This window comes from Amblyomma mixtum, chromosome 1 (genome assembly GCF_055824585.1).
Source record: "Amblyomma mixtum isolate Tamu chromosome 1, ASM5582458v1, whole genome shotgun sequence".
NCBI classification, from domain to species: Eukaryota; Metazoa; Arthropoda; class Arachnida; order Ixodida; family Ixodidae; genus Amblyomma; species Amblyomma mixtum.
Window position 1 is genome coordinate 317,023,760 of NC_143012.1, and position 22,455 is coordinate 317,046,214.

The following is a 22,455-nucleotide window of genomic DNA, read 5'->3' on the forward strand; positions in this document are numbered from 1 at the left end:
AACGCTTTTTGGCACAGTTTATTACAACATTCGAAAGCGCACATCGCAACTGATGAATATATACAGTTGTGCAAAATACAAATGAATATTAACAAGGCACTTTTTAGCATTTTCAGATCTTCCTGAATACATGTGGCAACTCAACAGCCACACACACAAGCACACACTTCACTCGCATTGCTATCGTCCAGAGCTTTGCAGTTCAGTTCTGTGACACGCTCAAAGGCTGCACCGCCACTTCACAACGGTAAGTTCCGGCTTGCAGTCGGTCACAAAGATACTTGTTAGCGGCAGCAGCTGCATAGCATCCCCAAGATACCGATGAGAAATAAGAGCCCCAGAAAGATAAAGACGGCAGTGTGAACCCAGAAGGCAAAGTAAAAAGCCGTCAGCGAGCAGTAGTGCTCGCTCGTGCGGTCTTGCGATGGCCATAGGCTGCCGTACACGTATACGCAACCTGCAAGTTGAACAAAGAAAGCAGGAGATAATTAGGATGCAGTGCATAATCTGATAATTTGCAACTGAGGTATAGACACTGATGTGAGCTGGACGGTCACATGACCTAGCACTTTAACTGAGGAAGTGTGGCAATTCCAATCCGGTGAGCGAATGCCGGGCCCCAGGCTTGATAAGCAAGCACACGGAAGCTCGCACCATCGTGAAGCAATGAATGCATGATTAACTCAGTATATCCGTTCACTCAGCCAACAGCGCAATCATCGGAAAGTTTCTCAATCCCGAGACACCTTCCGACGAAATAGCGCGCAGTTTTCGACACGTTTAACTAAATTTTCGACAAGTTTTTATCATTGTTGCTTTTTTCTTTGCGCGTAGCGTGCATATGAATGGCAAAAGGGCCCTGATTGCACGCAGCTACCTACCGTTTAACTGCAGCTACTGCGACACCGAAACGGGCCAATTTCAGGCAGACGGCGAATGCAACGTCAACATAAGGGACTGGAGATAACTTCAAGGGCACTCATTTTAAAACTGATTACAGGTATATAGCTCACGTTCGCAGCACGCGTGCCGTTGTATGCTCTTGGCGACAAGATGCCGAGTACTAAAGGCAATGTGTACTTACATAGCCCGGCCCGTAAACAGACTCTAGCAGCTTCCGACCAGTGCAGTGCAGATAATAGCGGCCAAATAAAAGCACACACACTGCGCCTGTCACGCGCCAAGTTACCGAGCTGAGATCTGAAAACGTTGCGCATGGCATTGCAAGGCCCACATGTCCCCCCCCCCCCCCCCCCCTGACCCCATTTTATTTCCGATGTCAGTCTTCTTTAAATTAAAGGGACAAATGCACAGGGAGGTGTGAATCGCTGCCCACCCAGGATGAAGACGACGAAGAGCGCCACATTGAGCACGCCCGTGACGGCGCCCAGGAGGAGGTACTTCGGGCTGGCCGCCTCCTGCTCGCAGTCGGCCGGCTGCAGGCGGCCCGAACGGACCACGACGTTGCTGACGCCGTTGACGAGAGCCAGCACGCCGCTCAGCACGAGCACAACCGGAATCATGGGCTCGTGTGGGCATTCGTTGATGGTCAGGGCACCTGCGGGAACAAGCGCACACCGGATGGTCTACGCGTTGGGATTATTGCTCCCCCCGTGGCTTCCTGCGGTTGGTTAGCAACTTCGTTTCGTTTTATTACTTTAAAGACCCCCTTTCGGGGTATTACATAAGGGGTGGGTTACACATCATGGGTGAGATTACAATTTTTGAATGTGACGACAAACACTGGTCGCAAACGTCGATGGGCAGGTGATGGCAGCAATGACGTGGGGAAGGCCGATCCAGATGGCAGCTGTTCGGGGAAAAAAATGAGCCAGCAAAAGCAGCGGTTCTAGTGAGCGGATGAGCAACATGAAATGGATGCATAGTGCGGTGGGATATGCGTGAAGGTGGAGCTAAGTATGGGGGATGATTAAGCGAACTGTGAAATATCGTATGGAACAGGCAAAGGCTAGCTATATGACGACGAGTACCTATAGGTTCAAGAGTTTGGACTGAAGTTTTAATGCTGTTACACTGGTATTGAAACAGCAGTCGGAGTGAATGAATCTTACAGCGCGATTTTGCAAAGCTTCAAGGGCGTTAGCTAGATGAGTTTGATGCGGATGCCAGATAGGAGATGCATATCCCAGCCTAGACCGGCTTTTGCATATGGCGCTCTGACTGGCGAACTTCGTATTAGAATTAAAAACTAGGGCCGAGTGGAGAAGGAACGACAGTTCCACCAGGGCTTAAAGGACGGCGTGGATATCAGCGAGTGTGAACGGTGTGAACACAGTAAAACCGGATGCGGAGATTTAAGAGACATCAGCAGTTTCTTGTATACCGGTTGTTGTGCCACCAACGAGGGTAGCCGCGGAGCGCAGAGATCCTTCACCAAGGAGCATGTAAACTGCTCTGGCAGTATATTCCAGTACAGGTTCATACCGGATGCCGAACACAGGCTTAGTACTCGGTATGGGGCCGTTTTAACGCGACAGCCTTATTACCCCCTGTCGGACAAAACTGTCCGGCGTCGGTGCCAGCGACGTCGGCGACCGTTTGAAGTCTCGAAGCTGGAGCGTCCTATTCAGGCGGAGCTTGAGTGTTCCCTTTTGTTTTTTAGCCAACCCTGGACATTTAGCCTAGCATTGATCTGTACCAGGCGAGGCCAGACAGGCATACGTAAAGAGCCATAAAAAGTAATATTTTTAGTGAAAAGCCGCAATAAAAAGAGGGGCGTCAATTTTTTTTTTTTTATTTCTTGCAGCAAAGCTGGTGGTAACAGTGAATCCCACACATGCAGCGGCTGCTCATTGTGTCTCTGCATTGCGACGCCCCATTCGTGAAGCAAACTCTTTGCAGTTCGGCTGTCTGTAGAGGCAGAAATGGGAGGGTTTGGGGGGGATGGGTGTGGAGACGCCAGAGAGTTGGAAGCCGCACTTGGGCCCGCGAGGAGTCGCATGCGCGCGGCTCGCGAGCCACAGTTTGGCCACCTCTGATCTATACTTTCCTCACACACTGAATTGACCACAATCGAAAAACCTCATTGCGACAGTGAGCAACTAGAAAAATCTCTCCCTGGTTGCCTGCGGACCTGTGTGCCTGCAACTTTGACCGATACCTTATCAGACGAGTTCATTTTAGAAGCACAGAAAACAAGTGTTGCAAATACGCCAAGACAGGAAACTGCGCGAAAAAGACCCTGGACAGGCAATGCTTGTAACTTTAAAACAAAGCTTCTGCCCCTCACAGAACTCACCTATAATCAGGGAGGCGGCGGGAATCAGGAATGTTGCCAGGACAACAAGTGTGAACACAACTGAAAAGAGACGAAGAAAAAATTTATCAAAAGGGGGGGGGGTGTCAATGCGGCTGAAGTCAGCATGGATCGCGCCACGGCGAGAGGCATGCCCAGTCTTCCAGGGAAGCGTGAACTCACTGTAGTTCAGGCAGAGGCTCAAGACGGCGGCCGCCACCTCCTGAGGATCATGGTCCGGGTACTCTTCTCGAGCTTGCCGCAAACGCTCGAGCACGGACTCGTCTGCAAGCACACGTGCACCCCAGGATAAGTAATCGAGAGTGCAGGAACGGAAACACTCTGAGGGGTGGTAGCCGAGAAATGGGTACACTTTATCCGGCAGCGATCGTCATCGTCCCCTTTCAACCGAACGGATGTACTTTACCGGCAATATATGAACTGTTCAAACTCCCTGAACAGTTTTTTTCTTCCTTGAGACTTTACATCTGCGGTCACATCTGCTGGCGATTGGGCCAGTTGAAACATCGCGGTATGTGGTGCTGTGTGCCTTACAGGTGCAGTAGGATGGGCACATGTGGTTAGGGCATCTTTCTTCCTTCGCATAAGTCCATCCTTTCGTACTTCTAGCACCGCAACACTAACGTAGCAACTGGTCAATTCAAATGACCAGTTCGCTAATCGCGGTCCGCGAAAACTATTTCTGGGGCTGAGCGAAGCCTTTGACCAGCGAAGCACATGGTATCGAGGCAGCCGCGGCCCCGGTCGACCAAAATGGCCGCCCAATATGCCGCCACGCGTTCCCATGCCGAAGGGAACACGCAGTGTATCTGTTGTTGTTTCGCTTCTTTAACCGCGGAGGAAAGTGACAAAATTTTTCTTTAGTTTATTTTTTATGTGCGTTAGAGACGTTGGCCGCTTCCTTCGGACCTTTTAATATGTAACCAAGGCGCAACACAAACACATAATACCGACACTGAAACGACGAGTCCACGACTTCATTTTTCTTCTCTATAGATACGCTCTTCCAATAGCTATTTCACAACGCTCTAATCAGGAGGACTGCTGGTTAGTCTTAACAAACCGTCCCCCTACACGTGGCGAGCGGTTGTTCTGAGTTGGCATATGAGGCAGTACACAATATGCGTGCTTGTAGCATATCTTATGCATGGAGCACGAAACTGACAATACCCCATCCATTTCTAATTACCAGCGCGCAAACTTCACTGCGGCACACTGGAAGCCTCCGTCAGGCACGCTATTAGTGCGAGCGGAGAGGACGCGCACATAGCATAACGAGCGCGTCAACGGAGTGAAATGAATGGGCGAATGGAACAACGGGCGCGAGCGAGCGAGTACGCGTCGTATTGCAGTCGTTGCGGCACGGCGAACGAGCGCGTAATAGGGTGAGTCAGCACGCGAGGTGCGGGGGCGTACCGTTGCCGAACCAGAAGCGCGACACCGAGGGCGGGGCGTTGTTGGTGCTTCCGTAATGCATGGCCGCCGCCAGGTCGATCGGGTCGCTGCTGACGTTGATCCCCTTGGCCTGCGCAGAGAGAGACGGGGCAAGGAGTGGCCGCAATTAGCATCCACCCGGGCGCAGTCACAACCGCTGCAAAGGAGAGCACTTCTGCGATCTTTGTAACAGAAGAAAACAACTCTGCTCTTCCTCCATGGTGGGTTTGAGTAAGACGGTGGAAGAGACCACTCCCACTAACACCACAAAATAATTTTTTTGTACAGGAAAACCGCAGTGGCCCCTATTTTTCCCAAAGAGATATAGCTGTATCGCCATCCTTAGATGCGGGTTCGATCCCGGCCGCGGCGGTTGCTGGAGGCCAGTGTACTGTGCGATGTCAGTGCGCGTTAAAGAACCCCAGGTGGTCGAAATTTCCGGAGCCCTTCACTACGGCGTCCCTCATACCCTGAGTCGCTTTGGGACGTTAAACCCCCATAAACCAAACCAAACCAAACATTCGCCTGCGAACACGACAGCCAGACTCACCTATGCGTACACGAAACACAGCTTTCAAACAGCGTGGGCGAAGAAAGCAAAATCGACTCACAGGCGGCGCGAGCTCCTCACCGTGCTAGTCGTTTTTACTAACCTCCGGAACAATGACCTATTATAAACCTTACGAGCGAACGAAAGGAACCACGCTGCATAAGAGGGCCCACATCAGCTGAGGGAAACAGTTGCGCTATTTCGAAAACACGGTGCTCGACGGAACAATCGCTCTCAGAACAATTATTACGCAAGCATGAGACGTAACAGTTTACTACGCGGGTGCTTACGTCAGAATTCGGTAGTGGAATACGTGGCTATTCGTCAGCGTATGCTTTGCGCATGCCGAGGAGCGTCTTAAATCCACCAGAGAGAATGCGCAGTAGCTGCTTCTGAAAACTATATCAGCAAGGCGCCGCGGGCTTTGTTTTGTTTGTTGCTACCCCGTACAGGAGGAAGGGAAGAAGGGATACAAAAGTTTTCGGAAAGAGGGGGTGAGGAGGAATGTAAACATAGAGGGCATATCAATTTTAAAAAAAGAGGGGGTGCAGGGAGGACCGAAATATTAGCTCTTCTGGGCTAAGTTAGAATGCGGGCTCTGGTTAACTTCCCCGCGTTCCCTCTTTCTCCATCTCTCACTCTTCTCTCTGAATGACCTGAAGTTTTGAAACGGAAACGATTTCAGGTCGAGGTAGCGAGCAGAGATTTCGCCAACACGACGAGACGGATCACGAAAACCACCGTTTCTCTTAGTAAAGCGTGAGGGGCTTGCGCGCACACACACACTCCGAGAACTACGCAATGGGCGCCATGCTCAACAAGTCTCGCGAGCGGTGTTAAGAGGCATCTGGCCGCCGCAGCTCGGTTGCAACATTGCTCGTGTCCATTGCATGCGACTCCACTTGCACGAAAGAATGGTACGAGAGTATACGGCCACAAAACAGTTCCTCCGATTCGCAGTGCACCCCTAAAAGCACTCTAAACGAGCCGACCATGGCGTCTCTTGGGCTAACATGAATTGAGAAATAGACAGGAGGATCATGAAACCTGATGCGATAAAAGCTATGTTGGAATTGCCCTCTATTACTTCGATGGTTTTACTTGATTTTACTTTACTTCACCTTCTAATTTTACCGGGTGGGTGGAGGTGGGGTGCTAAGGTGGTTTGTGCTTCTGAAGAGCAGCTGTCTTTCTCACTCCGTCTCTGAATCAGTAGCTGCGCATGCGGTTCCTTCGCTGTATACGCGTGTGTGCACAGTTGCAATTGGAGTTACAGCTACAATTCATATATGAAATATGAGCCCCGTAAAAGATTAAACAGGCATCCCGGAAGTAAGCGGAGCGCGACCCTTTGGCGTTGCATTGGCCGCTACTGCTGCTTACCATCCATTCCACCGTGCAGCACTGACGATCTCTTACTCGGATTATGTGGTTTGTTGGCTCCCTTAGATTTAGACAAAACCAGACTTATTTTAAGTTCAGGAACACCGCAAAACACCAAGTTGTCGGGCAGCGTTCAGAAGCACCGCGCAGTAGGCGCTGCATCACCTCCGTACGCACAGCCCAAGATGGCGCCGGTGCTATCTTTTAGGCTTGTCTCATTCGGGCCGCCACCAGCAAAGTTAGTGGAGGAGGAGTAGGAGGAGAAAGAAAAAAACTTTATTTGAGGCCAGCACTGAAGCCCAGTAAAGAAGAGTGCTTGCTCTGCCAAGGCCCGCTGATTACCTGCCGAGCCCGAGTGAAGCCAGTCACTCCAGGAAGGAGGGAGAGGGTAAGGGTAACAAGGAGAGGTAATGGCATGGTTACATGAGTAGAGAATGTGTTGTGCGTCTGCCCTGATCTCTGGACAGTTTGGACAGTTCGCTGAGACACGCCATCCGAAGTAGACGCGTGCTTGTTCCACGTTCCGACCAGGCGTCGAAACTAAAATCGAGGCGAGTTGGTATAGTGGGAAGCGATTCTGGATTCACTTCACTTCACTTCACTTTATTACCTTAAAGGCCCCCAGGATTGGGGGTATTACATAAGGGGTGGGTTACATTGAAAAATCAGATTAAATAAACAAAGAAAAAACGTAAGATACAAATATTATTCGCTGTTAAAGGTAGCAGTTAAACAGTTCGCAAATGTTGATGGGCAGGTGATTGCGGCGATGTCGTGTGGAAGGCTGTTCCAGTCCTTGGCTGTGCGTGGAAAGAATGACGATGCAAATGTAGTTGTACGCGTACATGGCCGGGCTACTTGAAGGGGATGACCAATGCGGAGGGAAATGCGTGCCGGCGGATTGATGTAGGGAGGACGACGAAGTGAGCTGAAATAAAATTTATGAAACAAGCACATACTAGTAATACGACGCCTACAAGCCAGGGATGTTAATCCTGCCTCTGCTTTTAGTGCTGATATGCTGACATTATATGAATAGCACGAATGTATGAATCTTGTGGCTCGATTTTGTACTGATTCTAGGGAATTTATTAGATAATTTTGGTTAGGGCTCCAAATAGCAGAGGCGTATTCTAATTTAGAACGGACAAGTGATTTGTAGGCAAGCAATTTTAGGTTTTGTGGCGCATGACGTAGATGTCGTTTTAAGAATCCAAGGCTTCTGTTAGCGGATGATATGATTTTAGTGACATGCGCGTTCCAGGTTAGATCATTGGACAATGTTACTCCGAGGTATTTGTAAGTCTGAGCTAATTCTACCGTGACATGCGAGATTTTATAGGAGAAGAGGACAGGATTACGTTTTCGGTGAAATGACAAGACTTTACATTTATTGGGGTTTAGTTCCATGAGCCAGTTGTTACACCAGTCCTGTATGCTGATTGAGTCATTCTGGAGGGCGAACTGATCAGAGGCGTTGTTGATAGTGCGATAGATGACACAGTCATCGGCAAAAATACGGACGTTACAAGAGACATGCGTTGGAAGGTCATTAATGTATATTAAAAATAATAGCGGACCAAGGACTGATCCTTGCGGGACACCTGATGTTACCGGAACAGAGCTAGAGGCTTGATTATTAACGTTAACGAACTGGGTGCGGTTAGCCAGGAATTCGCTTATCCACTGTAATATGTTAGGATGAAGGTTTAACCAGGACAGTTTTAGTAGTAAGCGTTTGTGGGGTACTTTGTCAAATGCTTTCGCGAAGTCCAGGAATATTGCGTCAGTTTGTAGGTTACAGTCAAGGTTCACATGCAGGTCATGGATGAAAATAGCCAACTGTGTATCGCACGATAGGTTCTTACGGAAACCGTGTTGAGCAGGATGAAAAAAATTTATAGAGTCAAGAAAGTTCATTATATGAGTATAAATGACATGTTCCATGATTTTGCATGGCACACTTGTTAAAGAGATGGGACGGTAATTAAGGGGTGATTCTTTGTTACCTGATTTGAAGACCGGAACAACCTTCCCCACCTTCCAATCACTGGGTATGTTACCTGTGGAAAGTGATTGTGCAAACAGTTTTGACAGATACGCTGCGGAAGCATGGCAAGTATTTTTTAGGAACTTGGGGGTGATATCATCAGCACCTGCAGAAGATGACATCTTGATATTTTCAATGATAGATATAATGCCGTGCACAGAAAAGATGATTGGAGGCATATGCGAACTCAGGTTGTCAGTTACGGTACAAAGTGGCATATCAGTTTCGTGTGTGAAAACGGATGAAAAAGCGGCGTTAAAAATATTAGCACATTCAATGCCACTGGTCATCTCACCAAGCGGGTTAGCAAGTGTGATGACCGGCGCCTGTTCGGGGTTTAATACTTTCCAGAATTTCCTCGGGTTATTTGTTAGAATCTTGGGGAGGTCAGTTTGGAAAAATGTTCGTTTGGCATCATGGATAGACTGCAGGTATGTTGACTCGGCTTCGTAATATTTCTTCCATGCGCATGCACTCGGGTTACGTTTAGCTGCACGGAAAAATCTCTTCTTTTTGTTTTCAAGTGTTTTCAAATGCTTTGTGAACCATGGTTTGTTGGGATTGGCACGAAATGTGATGGTGGGAATAAACTTCGCTGTAAGTTCTATAATTTTAGTTTTAAAGATAAGCCAGTTTTCCTCAATTGATCGATCATCGAAACTTGTATCAAAGTTTGGAAAGCACGCTATTAAATGATTATTGATTTCTTCGTAATTCGCTCTGTCATAAAGGCGAATCGTTTTAGGGAATGTTAAGCGCGATTGGGGGATGAAGGTGAAAGTAGCGTGTAAAACTTTGTGGTCACTAATTTCGCGGAGAGAAGTAAGTGATGATAAACTTTCAGGTTGGTTAGTTAGAATGAGGTCCAGGATATTGGAGGATTCCTGTGTTACGCGTGTGGGTTCAGTTACTAACTGGGTAAGATTGAAATTCAAACAAACGTCGACAAAGTTCGGCATTTCAGTATTGCCTGTTGGTGTTGGGTTCATCCAGTCAATGGATGGGTAATTAAAATCACCGAAAAGAAGAATGCGCGCGTTGGGATATTTGCTAGTTTTTTGATTTAGACTATCGCTTAACTTTGAGGAAAAGATTGGACTACTGGAGGGGGGCCGGTAACAGACGCCTAGTATGACGATTTGTGGTACGGAACGGCAGATTATCCAAAGTATTTCAAGCTCTGATTGGATGTTAATGACAGAACAAGGCAACAGCTGGTTAGTGGCAATAAGAACACCTCCTCCTCGTGAACCTTTGCGGTCCTTTCGGAAAACGTTAAAATTTGGTAAATCAGCTAAAACTTCCGGATCGATGACGTCGTCTGTTAGCCACGTTTCTGTTAGTACAAGTATATTGCTGGAAGATGATGAAACAAGATTACAAATGTGTTCACGCTTGGGAAGGAAACTACGTATGTTGGTAAAGATAACAGAAAAAGGAAGATTTGGAAGTTTACCGCGAGGGCTGTTACAAGGAAGATTAGTAGTGGCGCGACGATAAGACTTATGCTATGAGATTTCGTGTACAGACTGTGATGACTCGTCGAATGCATAGCGTTTAGAACCGATGCACAAAGTTTTGTAGCGCAAGGAAAATTTAGTGGTAGTAGCTTTGTCAAAACTTTACGAGGTGCCTTCGCGCTTCTCGTACAGGGCGTGAAAAGTCCTCCCCTATGCTGTAATCGGTGCCTTTTAACTTATGGCCATTTGAAAGAATCATCTCCTTGGTTTTAATTAATTGTTGAGTTGGGCTTGTGGGCGGTGGGTGGAACTTCTGAGGAGTGAGTGTATGCGGCAGTGGGGTGGGGAGGTGGATTGAGGGTCTCGCTGGGTGGGTCAGCATCCTCCTACCTACGGTGTTAGGGTGGGGATGTGCACATGCTGGTAGGTGGCCACCGACACACGCCGATATTTAAAGAAAGCGACACTGCGTCTACTCCTATCGCAGTCACAAGCAATCCAGTTGACTACGACAGGAAATTGCCTATAGGCAGTTCCATGTGTGCGATGAGAATTTCCGGTTTGCCGTTATCTCAGTACCACCGGATCAACGCAATCAACGACGGAAACACGTCCCGCTATCGGCTGCCACATCGACAGAAATCTCTATAGTTCTGACCGAGCCGGTTCTGTCGCTACTTGACAGGCAAGCGTGGATATATACACAATGCTGTCATTGCGACAAGAATTTGTCACTAAGAGAAAACTTTACAAAAGGGAAGACACAGACGCCACGTGTCTTGCGCCTTTGCGTGCTGTTCTTTTTCAAAGCCTGGGTACTTTCCCACCTCGAAACTCTTCCATACAGGCCACGGAACGGTCAGAACTGCGCGGTCGTACGAGCCCGAACTATGCGGAATTGTTTGAGTCCAGGAACAGCGGCCGAGAAGTCTACACAGCTGTCCATTAAAATATGCGGCTGACAGCTCAGGCCGACAACCGGACACTTACCCGTATGCCAGCGGCGATGTATAACGCCGCGACTCATGAACGGGCCGGCGGAAAAAAAAAAAAATCGAAGCGAGCCCTCGTTCGCAACACCTGCAGCAGCATAATCCCGGAAAGTATGCGACGCTATCTCCGTTCCTCCGGGCAGGCGACAACCTTGCCTTTCTGCTTCGCGCTCGACGATCGAGTCTATCTTTACGACACCAAAATCCCCCGAAAAACCGGACGCTGAAATCCCCCAAATACATCGCTGAGGCTACATCTCAGCAAAACAACGCGCTTTGTTTATTTTGTTCGTTTCCAGCAAGCAGTTCAGTGTTGCATATGACGAGTCCAGTAATTACTTCGTGTGCGCGTCAGATCTCGCTATTACTAAGCTAAGCCCCCCCCCCCCCCCCCCCCCTCCCAAACAAAAGGTCATCACCGCCTCATCACCACCATCAGGCGGGTCCACTGCAAGACAAGGCCCCTCTCGTTAGAAATGTCATATATGCAAAATTCGGCCTCTCTTTCCGTAGTTGACCTAGCTTACTATCATCATCATCACACTGCCGCTTCGAGTCCAGCATACGCCCACGGCGTGCTGGAGAGTATGCTCACAGCCGTACATCTTTTTCTTTCTCTCAAGCAGGAAAAAGTAACTTTTGTGTCTTTATGCTTTTGCTTTGCTGCTGCTAAGTTTGGGGTTGTGGTGGTGGTAAGAACATTGTTTTAGGATTACAGCGTCCATGGTGGGCGCAGTCCTCAGTTCAGGACTACCATGGCTGACGCGATCCGCAGCGCGCCCGCTCGATCAGCGATTACTGGTCGCCCGGGACCGAGCCGGACAGGGCAGCCTCCCAGGAGGAGAATGAAGGGTGGAAGATGGGTGCTTGGTATCATTGTGCGTTCAGGCACTCCCAGACAGAGTGCTGGGTTTGGATCAGGGGCGTAGCCCACAGATCACAGGTTCTGAGGGGCGCTCTTTGGTCTCCGCAGTGGCGCGAATTTTCCGACCGCGGTTGGGAGTTTACGGCGCCTGCTTATTGTTCGCTATAACCGAGTGGTGCGGCTATGGTTGTTCGCTATATCCGAGACGCAGCTCTACTGCTCGACGCAGTTCCATTGCTGCAATACATATTCTGATGGTAGCGCCTTTCTTTTTCGTAATAAGCTAGCGTTTGTTGTAGCTGCTGCAGTTATACGTGGTTTTACGGCAAGTGCAGAGGATGTGTACTTTGCATGCATGGTGTCGTAGTGTTCCCAAAGGATGTTCAAGAGACACTGAGAATAAATTGAGGTTGCCGAGTCTCGATATGATGACCGCGTTCTGGCAAGGACGTTACGATCACTGAGAACGTAGTTGCTTTATAAACTAGAAAATATCCAAAAACGAAATAAAGTTGCCGCCATGGGCGGCAAAATTTCGCAAACTATGGTGCGTCAAGACAGTTTATTATTATCATTATTTTGCGCGCGAATCCCCGAGGCTAGGCTACACCACCATTCACTTCCGAAGGTTGATCACGGAGTCGCTTCCCACTGTACAGACGTCACTTGTTTGAACAGCGGCCGGCGGGAAAATTTTTAAATCCATTTTTTTTGCGGAAATCATCGCGCTTTTTGCTCCCGGACAAGCATCAACATAGCAAAGAAAAGCCTCATAACTGACTTTTACTAAGAGCACAAGTTGAATGGAGTCGCTCTCAGTGTCCCTTTAATTAAGTACGCGTGCTTCAAATGGTGACCTTTGGAGCCGTGATAGGCGTGCAGATGCTACCTCCAAATGGCAGTGAATTAACAACGTATCAGATATTCTATTTCCTGAATTTCTTACTATACTAACTGCCTATCTATAATTAGCAAAATTAGCTGCCGATAAGCAATAGCCCAGGTATCACCGAACATTAGAATAACGTTCTAAAATACTATGTAAGTTGCAGTAAAGTTATATGCTGCATTGGAGCGTTATATTGAAGATAAAAATTAACAAATAACATTATATGTTTTATTACACACATTTGTTTGCCATTCAAGTAAATATTGCCCCAATGCTTACTTTTATATGATATTATAATGTTAAAAATTAACACATAATGTTATGTGCATTATAAACATATTACGTTACAGAAAAAACGAATATAAGAATAATGTTATAAAAAATGTTATATAAGTTTCAGTAACGTTAATTTAACATCCAGAGTAAACATTCTAATGTGCTGAGTTTTAAATGTTACTTTAATGTTAAAAATGAAATATTGATATTTTTTATTGTGTCATAAACATTACTTTAACATTACAAATAAGCACTGTTTATGTTTCTCCTAAATGTTATAATGTTTGCATGATAACTATAAACAATATTACAAATATATTTCAAGCACTGGATCCCCAAACTTTTCCCACGGTTCTTAAAGTAAAGATGTTTTTCAACCAGCAGTCCTTTACAACGAAATCGCTTAGATTGTGCCTGCCATAGATTGCATGCACAGCACCATTATTTTGTTAGGAAGCATTGCTTATTACCTATTCGAGAATATCACTCATGGGACTCTACTCAGCAATGGCTGCCTGTATAAGCTTGACTCCACGGTATCCGTCTGGGGCTGAGTGCATGAGTTGCTTGTTGAGCGGTACGTACTGTGGAGCTAAGTATGGGGTCGCCCTCGCAGCTTGTGCTTGCAAAGCGTGAATGAAGTTGTGTACTGTACGTCCATAACTGGCTGGCCTGCATTCTCGTGAAGGGTTGCTTTACCATTTTCGAGAATGTTAAATTTATGTTATTTGCATGTTTGATTAAAGTTATGGAAAGACTATTCCCAGTTTTGTTTACTATTAGAAAATACGTCAGAAGAAAATGATATTAAAACACTGAATTAACGTTTGACCAAAACAAAAAAGTAAGACTGCCGTAATGTTTCGTTGCTAGCTGCAAGGCTATTAGTTCTGCTTTTAGAAACTTTCGCTCTGAGAAAAATGTGGTCGGGTTCCTTCGAACTGGCTCGACCCAAGCTAACAGGCGTGCTCTCAGGAGGGCTGGCAGGCAATGACGCACTTTTGACATACGTGTCGTCACAGTGGATGAAATGCCCGACAACTGAGCGATCGCATTCGTATGAAAAAAAAAAAAAATCTCTGCGGCTGTAAATCTGCACCCGTACATTACGAGATAATTACGAACAAAGAAGAAAAGGTCACGTTTTCTCACAAGCCAACTGAAAATAAAGTGTATATAGAATGCTAGGCCAACAATGCGTCAGCAACAATGTCAGGCCAACAGTGCCTTCAGCAGTCACACAGTAAAAGATGAAACAACCATAAAGAAAAAAAAACGACGCTAAAAGTACCGAATAAACTAACAAAGGCACCATGTATGACACGGTCATGCTGCCGAACGACAAGCGCGCAAATGGCAACAGCTACATTTCGTACATTCCGGGCTCTCTCTTCTTTCGTTGGCCTTGACTTATGGCACAGGAGCAAAGGTGCGGGCGGAAGGAAACAGGGGAGGAGGAGAGCAAATGCCACAGGCTCCCCCAGTCGCCGCGGGAAACTGATCGGTTTCGCACACTCATTAGCATGCTCCGTCGGGGGGCCTTCGCGAAATGTTTGCCTCCGGAACATAGCCGCCAGGCCCGCAATAGTTGCCGCTTACACGCACGACCAAGTACGGATCTCGCGCCTCTTTGAACTAAAAACGGAGATAAAACCCGTTTCGACCGCATCTCGCACGATACCAGGTATGCTGCTTCGCGCACGCTCAGCACACGTCACACGGTCGCGCATCCATCCATACGCGAGCACGGAAGCGGGTGTTGTGCTTGCAACACAGTTCGCAAGGTCGCCGAACGATCATCGAGCGCAGGCGCCCGTTGCGTCGCTCGAAGAAACGAACGCGGCGCACCACGGACTCACATTGTGAAGCAGGTTGTCTTTGCTGCAGTACATGACGCGTCTTCTTCCGTCGGCCTTCGCTACGCACAGCAGGGCATTCGAGCAGAGCCGCCGAACAACCGGGCGCGATGGCTCCACGGCTAGCGTGACGAGCGGGCGGCGTGCAGCTGTTCCAGCGGCAGCTGCCAGCGGTGTTCCCTCCGCGCTGCCGCCTCCCTTTACCACGACAGCGACTACGGCGCAACGCGGCGGTCGATGGCTCCCACTATGCCCGCGCGGCGCTGCGTAGCGCGCAACGGTGTTTGTTTATCCCTGTTAACACGCATACACACAGTCGGCCGCTGCAAGTCGCCGTCGGCGTGTCGAATACCTCTCGCCTGTTGCAACCACAGCGCGTTTGTGTACGCGTACACGGGACACCCGCGTTGTTTGGGCTACCGGCGTGGGAAACAAAGCACGTGGAGATGGTTCAGGAGGGACGGGATACTCCCGCGAGACGAGAAGCGGTATCTCGGCGGATGTATACACAGACGCAGCCGATCTCTCCATTCCCTCAGGAAAATGAGATGCGCGGGCATCAAGGCAGAAGGCTGGATCGTGTTAGGTCGGTTCGTCTAATGCACTTTGTCGCGTACTGGGTCTCTCGCCGGCGAGCGACGAAGTACTGCCAGGTTAAAATGTACTACATAGCCAGACATAGGTTTCCGCTTTTTGAAAGGAAAGTAGAAATTACCAAGTTATAAGCCGTCTGAAATCGCAAATTTACTTGAACGCCACATCTGCACAATGAGTAAAGGTGTGCTATTGTAGGAACTTGTATCTTTGGAGCTCTTGAAGTAAAGGATGAACTGGAGCGGAGGCTGCACTTTCCGCTTAGAGCGTGTTATCGGATACAACGTAGTCTTTTCGCCACGGGTCTGTGCGCCCGAAGACGTAATGTAAAGATGCGATACCGAGAAAAATTACCGCTTACCGTACACTTTTCCACAGCAACCTGCCAACCGCTTGGTGCAACTAATGCGCTTCCCTGCACGACGTGAGAAACGCCCATTACCGGCGTGCGGACGAGCGTATGCGAGAGGGTAACAGCACAATTCGAAACGAAACTTCCTTCAGCCATGCTACGTACTCTGATCGGGCTATACAAAACCGTCAGTAAGGCTGTACGAACGAGATTAGATGGTTATTCAGTGGAAACTCGGAAGAAAAAAAAAACAAGTGCATTTAGTTAGCACATGTCACGAACCATTCGGAGGAAGACTTTACAAGTTTTGTTTCCCACAAAATAGTTAAACACCTTAGCACGGATGGACAGCGACAAATAATTAAGATAGCAGAGCAAGTGAAGGTTTCCTTAATAAAATACGCCTTGAAGATGACTGCAAACAAAGCGCTTGTAAAATAAAAAAAAACATGAGGAAACTAAAAACACAATTAAGGCAGAATTTCTCGCTTGTTAGGACCTAAGCCTTCTGATGGAACGAGAGAGGTGCTTGGTTGTCGTGGGCAAGGAACGGTACAATAAGTCAAATAAAAATGCTATACAAAAGAACTTAATCTAGTCGGCTTAAATATGATAAGGCTGTTTAGCGGCCGTTGAAAGCAGAACAGTGTTATATGAACATTTGCCTCCACAAGCTGGCGAAGACGGCAGAAGAAACGAAGAAGCTGGCTGGCCTTCGCGCTGTTGTTTACCGTGAAAACAGGCAAGGGCGGCAGTTCTTTCAGGACAATTGCGCGGGACAAGTGAACTCAGCAAAACACGCCAGCAATGCATGAGGAAAACGTGTGCGCATTAGTATCAGTGAAGAATTAAGTTTAGCGGACACTGAATGCAGTACTATACCTGCAGTCAAGTTTACTGAGCGCGACACTTGAGAACAAGCTTAATTTTTTTTTTTTTGCACTCAGGGGTTCATTGTAGACCTAGAAGCATATATGTGATCTAGGTATATTATGAATCGCTACTTTCTAATTCTCAGGAAGCCCGTAACCATCCCGGCAGAAGGCACGATCGAAAACGTAAACCACTGTGCTATCCCGTGAGCTCTCTGTCCCGTGAACCCGTTCACCCTCCCTGACAGGAACCTGCGCAAGATACTATGAGCAGCATGAGACTAAAATCTGCGAGAAAAAAACGTATACACGGATGCAAGCTGTGGCTCAGAAAGCGGCTATACGAGGACGGCATGTATACTCACGTTCCGAGGAGCGCCGATCTTGTTCTGTTGTCCGCGTACGGCAAAGACGCGTTCCAAGACGTCAGCGACCAGCGGTGCCCATCCCTAAGCTTGTAATCGGCGCTATCAGCCACGCACATGCATTTCCGATAGTGCCGAAGTTTATCGCCGGTGCGAAAACGCGGCTCGATGCTTCGGGGTTGTTATGGGGGATTATCGCTGCCGCTCGGGCGGCTTATCGCGAAAGCGGGAGCGCCGTCTTGTCGTCGCCACATGTAATTGGACGCGATAATCCGTTCGGGTCTCAGTGACCCAGCGTAAAGGAGGTGAAATGACAGCGCGACGGGCGGATGTTGAAGCTCGGCCAGTGCACCGGCAACTCAACAAGGGTCAACCTTAGTAGCATAGTACACTCTAAGAAAAAAAGGTGTGATCTTAGTCTTTTTGAGGGGTAAAACACTTGTCGCTGAGCTGACACCTTTTTGGGGGTAAGGTTACGCTGTTTCTTGGAGACTAAGTATTTATGCTCTCACACATAGAGTAATGTTACGCTCTAATAGCCTAAACTTGCACTGACATAAGAAGAGTAACTTTAAACCAGTTAGGTATAACATTACGCCTTTCTAAAAGGGGTAAATGTTAGCCTGAGGAAAGCATAAACATATCCTAGCATGCAAGGTGCAAGTTTGCACCTTTAGCAGGTAAATTTATGCTACGTATAGAAGTGCAAAGTTACTTTGTCAAAGACTAAACTTATACCGTCATAAACAGAGCAAAGTTTGCACCCCTGTGGTGCAAGCTTATACCCTTACATGATGGATAAAGTTACCCTTCTAGTGGTACAAAGTAATGCCCTACTGCAAGGGGTATCTATGCACTACTCGGTGGTGTATTTATACTGTCCACACGAGAGCATTATTACCCTTCTGCAGCGTAAACCTGCCCACTGAATGCAGAACTAAAGTTGACCCATATGGTAGAAGCCCGAGTCTTTCTGGAAGTGCAGGCAGTGTCAAAATGTTGCGACGAATCTTTCATGTGAGATGGTCTGTGTCATTGTGTGTTCAGGTGCAGGTACTACTGCAGAATGTACACAAAGAATTCATAAACGAATGGGAGAAAGAAACATACCGTCATATTTATTTTGCCACATGCTACACCATATTACAGCAATGACCCTGGCAGTCTTCTTCATACAGGTGGAGGCAGTATGTACCATGTATTTTACCTGCACAGAGAAGAAAACATATAATGAATTTTGCAACCACAAAGCTCAGACGACGTGGCTATGGGCTTAGTTAATTCAGGTCTAAAAGTGTAAACCACACAAAAGGCAGGGATAAATGGAAATGCATGAAAACAATGCCACAAGTGCAGGCTTCTGTTTATTATTGAGAACCAAAATCAGAAAAGATATGCAGGAAAAACAAAACATGTCCTAAATGGCAGCTACTTAATCACTCACATATGCTGACATTATCACAAGCACACTGGCTTCTCAGGAAAAATCCAGACTATTGTGCCCAGCTGCACGGTCAGGCTGTAGGCATCCCGGATGCCAGACTAAGAAGAGGGTCATATCGAGAAACAGAAAAACATGTGCATGAAATGGAAGCTACTAAAAGGTGATACTAAAATGAAATGCCGTTTAACAAACCCTTCCCTCCATTCTCGTGTTTTTATTTCTCCGTATCTAGAGTGGTTCAGGTTTCATGCAGCCCTTGCTAACAATATGTCTCTGGTCTCTGATGCCATTATATGTTTTGTTGCCCATACAGTGAATTTTCTTCCTAAAAGGGAAGTGTAGGTGATTATCTGAGCATCAATGAGTGATACTTCCAACTGTAATTTTCCCTGCATATATTACCTGTGAATTCATTTCCAATTAGCAAACAGCAGGAAGCTTGTCCCTGTGATGGCATTTTTGGGTGCATTCCATTGTCACAGCCTTTCGATACAGTTTAAATACCTGGTGAAAGGCCTATGCACAAAGGCTATGCACTATAAATCTTAGTGTACCACTCCTGGAAAACAAAGAAAAGCTTTCGGCTAAATGTGAAATAATAGCAAGGGCAACTTACACATCTAAAGAATTGTCTCCATGCATGAGGTAACGTCATACCCAAAAAATTATTTGGACCACATTATAATACAGATACTTTTTATTCACGTTCATAGCCTGTTTCATACTACACCTCTACATTATGCCTGTGCAAAAAGCTTTGGTTATGGACTGGCCTTCACTGACAGACTACATTAACTACACAAGCAGCATAGAACAGTCTCCTTCTAAAGCACTATTTTTGCTTGAGGAAATTACAAATCTCGTCTTTTTATTTAGACAGTGCTGCTTCATCCAATGCTTGCAGCATATGCAGCAGCAGTAATTCTCATGAATTACATTTTGCTGGCACAATAGAATGTTACCTTTACACATCTTTTCAGATGCTTAGCATAATGAAATTGTAAACACTGACTGACAGCATTCAAGAATGGCTATTAAAACAGTTGCCTTCCATATCTGCTGTCACATGCAGGGAACGTGAGCTTAATTAAATTTTAAGTTCACTCCGATGTGAAATAAAACTAATATGGATTCATGTGAGTTGTTGGAAATTATTCACATCAGTGAACAGCACCTTCCTACTCAAAAAGAAAGTGTGAACCGTGCAAAGAAGATTAACAGCCTCACGTAGCTGCATATCACATTAAGCTTCACATGCATAAACGGTGCTAGTCATATTAGCTTGGTAGCATGCCGCCCTGCCAAGCATTACCATAATTGTGTCATTTTTTTCTGACGTCAGCAACATGTATTGTAGGCAGCGCCTCTCAAACTAATTCAATATGAAATCTTTGCTGAAGTCCAGCCTACTTTTGCAGAAAAAAAACTGCATTTATACTTCATGCCATAAAAAGTGGTCACAATTAATCAAACCATTATTCAGAAATTCTTCCAGAACTAAGTCCTCGAAAACATTGAAAAGCTCTAAAATCTCTGTAATAGAATGGCTGCAGCTGTGCAACATAGCATACTATGTTCACGGATGGACATCAAGTGATGATGAACTTGCAACAATGTCCCAATTACATAAAAACATACATACCACACACATCTAGTCCCGGCCACTTGTACGGTTTTGAAGAATCCAGGCTGAACTTCGGTGCTAGGAGTGACAATGGTTGTGCACCTTTGCATCCCTCCTTCTCCCAGGTGCACTGCAATAGAGGCGTCATTTATAGCGTTAGTGTAATGGTTAGTGATAACTTATATGTTCATTAAACCACGTAATGGCAGCACACATGCTCAAAAAACTACAGGAATATTTTGAAAATAACAAACAACTTTTTATTCCAAATTTTATCCATTACAGCACTTGCCACATATTTATAAGAGGCATAATTGACGCAATGCACTGGCACAGTAAGCCTACACAAACTTCCACAGCACAATGGCCTATTACCAGTGAATTGCCACTAAGTGCCTAACATAATTAACCTATTTTCTAACAGCCACTGCAGAAAAAAGAAAGAACTATACTGCTACTGCTTACGAGATTGACAGTTCATTACAGAATTTTTTTTTCGTTGACAGATTACAGTAGTGCAACCAAAATCCTTATTGTTCTAAACAGAAAAGCTTAGATACTAGCGTATTCACCTATTCAACCTCTTAGAGCGACATCAAACCTAAAGTCTCCCTCTTTCACAAGAGAATACAAGAGCACAAAAAGAGGTGACATAGACTGTACGCTTTTGTGAGCTAATGTTTGGCCACCAACTAGCCCCGACCTTTTCACTAGTAAAAAGAACTAAACAAGTTCACTTTTCTCTATTAGTTCTCAGCCTGAGTGAAGAGCCAGTTACATATCAACTTAACACCATTAGCAAGCGCATCTTGCCATTCGAATGCAGTAAAACTGCTGGCATGATAAGTCACATTCTGGGCTAGCAAAAATATTGCAAGGTGTAAGCGAAAACGGCCGCATGCCAGGAAGCGCAGAGCACAAATGAGCTGCTAATTTCGTGCCTATGCAGAAATAAATTTCACGTTTACTGTTTTATCGTTTGCTTGCTAGTCCGTGATAAAGAAAAAAAAATTGACGCCGTCCATTCGCAAAAAAAAAAAAAAAAAAGCGGCCCTGCCAACCGAGTGGATGTACCCTTCCGCAGGCGCTAGGTTTTGACACAGGGCAACCGGCAGAGGGCGGTGCGGGCGACAGTGAAATGAACAACCAGGAAGCCATTACCAAGGCCAGGGCGGCCGAAACAACAAAGCGCCGCCTTGAAAATTGGAGTGGACTGAAGCGTTAGGTGGTGGTGACAACACGGCGGGACAGTCTTCGCCGTAGCGTCACAAAGTTGGCTAGGACGTTCGTGAATGTCCGTCGTGTAATGTCCGCCCGTTACAAAGGGATAAGCCCCAAGTCCAATCCAATCCAATCCAATCCAAAGAAGGAGTTGCCTTGCAGCGCTAAAATTATAAAGGGATTATGGTCCAATAAGAATCACATATACAGTGCTGCAGTAGATGTGAGCACTGCGCGCAGTACGTGCCACAGAAGCGCGCACCCTAATTTACTCGCCCCTTTCTGAACGGAGACTGCGGCTTGGACTTACCTTACTGAATGGTCGTGAGCAGGGACAAATACTTGGCGTTGAAGAGACGACCGGCAATGTTCTTTCGCACGGCAGACGAAGGATCAGGGCCTGCAGCGAAAGAAAGCATGAGAAAGACGCCGGCAGATTGCGCCGCTGCGATCGTGTGTTGTACACGATAGGCTCCCTCCGGCCGCACGCGACCGGCTCAAAACAAGAAAATAGCAACAAGCAGCGGCTCGCGCACACAATCCATGATAAAAAAATCTGTACTGAACACACCATAACTTGATGGCAGGAAACAACCCGTATGACCAAACGAAAATGTCACTTACTTGTACGGTTGAAATTGGGCGCAAAGAATCCGTACGATGAGGGCGCCGCGACGATCTGGCGTGCGCTGTTTCTTTCAGACGTTGACTCTTTCGCGAAGATGTCGCCCACTGCAGCGTCACACATCGATGAAGCTTGCACGATGAAGTAATCGCTGAACAGAACCTAAACGCACACAGGCCCGTACTACAAGATGAAAAGAGGAATGCGCGTCGCGACTTGCACGACGGCACCCAGGCGCGGTAAACAGCGGCTTCGTCTTCGACTCTACGCGAGCGGCCAATCCAAATAGACAGGCACGTGACCTGAAGAGAGAGAAGGGAGAAACC

At 46.9% G+C, this 22,455-nt stretch overlaps 1 protein-coding gene and 1 long non-coding RNA gene across 4 annotated transcripts; both read right to left on the bottom strand.

The window, feature by feature from the left end:
• Positions 1–17,336, bottom strand: LOC149372580 (uncharacterized). 2 transcript variants are annotated; one of them, XM_089567081.1, is made up of 6 exons: positions 17,216–17,336; positions 4,694–4,802; positions 3,440–3,541; positions 3,260–3,319; positions 1,337–1,558; positions 1–457 (listed from the first exon to the last, which is right to left on the bottom strand). In XM_089567081.1, exons 2-6 carry the CDS (start codon positions 4,752–4,754, stop codon positions 285–287), a joined length of 618 nt encoding a protein of 205 aa, XP_089423207.1. In that variant the 5' UTR covers positions 4,755–4,802; positions 17,216–17,336; the 3' UTR covers positions 1–284. The 2 variants fall into 2 exon arrangements, with proteins under 2 accessions (XP_089423207.1, XP_089423208.1); XM_089567082.1 differs by lacking the exon at positions 17,216–17,336 and adding an exon at positions 15,036–15,278.
• Positions 17,337–18,131: 795 nt separating this feature from the next.
• On the bottom strand, positions 18,132–22,455 carry LOC149372581 (uncharacterized). Of its 2 annotated transcripts, XR_016287014.1 has the most exons (4): positions 22,129–22,455; positions 21,815–21,904; positions 20,302–20,413; positions 18,132–18,422 (listed from the first exon to the last, which is right to left on the bottom strand). It is a non-coding gene; the product is annotated as an uncharacterized LOC149372581 (long non-coding RNA). The 2 variants fall into 2 exon arrangements; XR_016287013.1 differs by lacking the exon at positions 18,132–18,422 and having other exon boundaries at positions 18,492–20,413.

Bases quoted from the DNA above. Each gene is read 5' to 3' on its own strand.
- LOC149372580 (XM_089567082.1), bottom strand. From the start codon at position 15,068: ATGTACTGCAGCAAAGACAACCTGCTTCACAAT. The intron at 4,803-15,035 runs GTGAGTCCGTGG...CTCTCTGCGCAG, and splicing joins AAGACAACCTGCTTCACAAT to GCCAAGGGGATCAACGTCAG. The intron at 1,559-3,259 runs GTGAGTTCTGTG...TTGTTCCCGCAG, and splicing joins CGCCGCCTCCCTGATTATAG to GTGCCCTGACCATCAACGAA.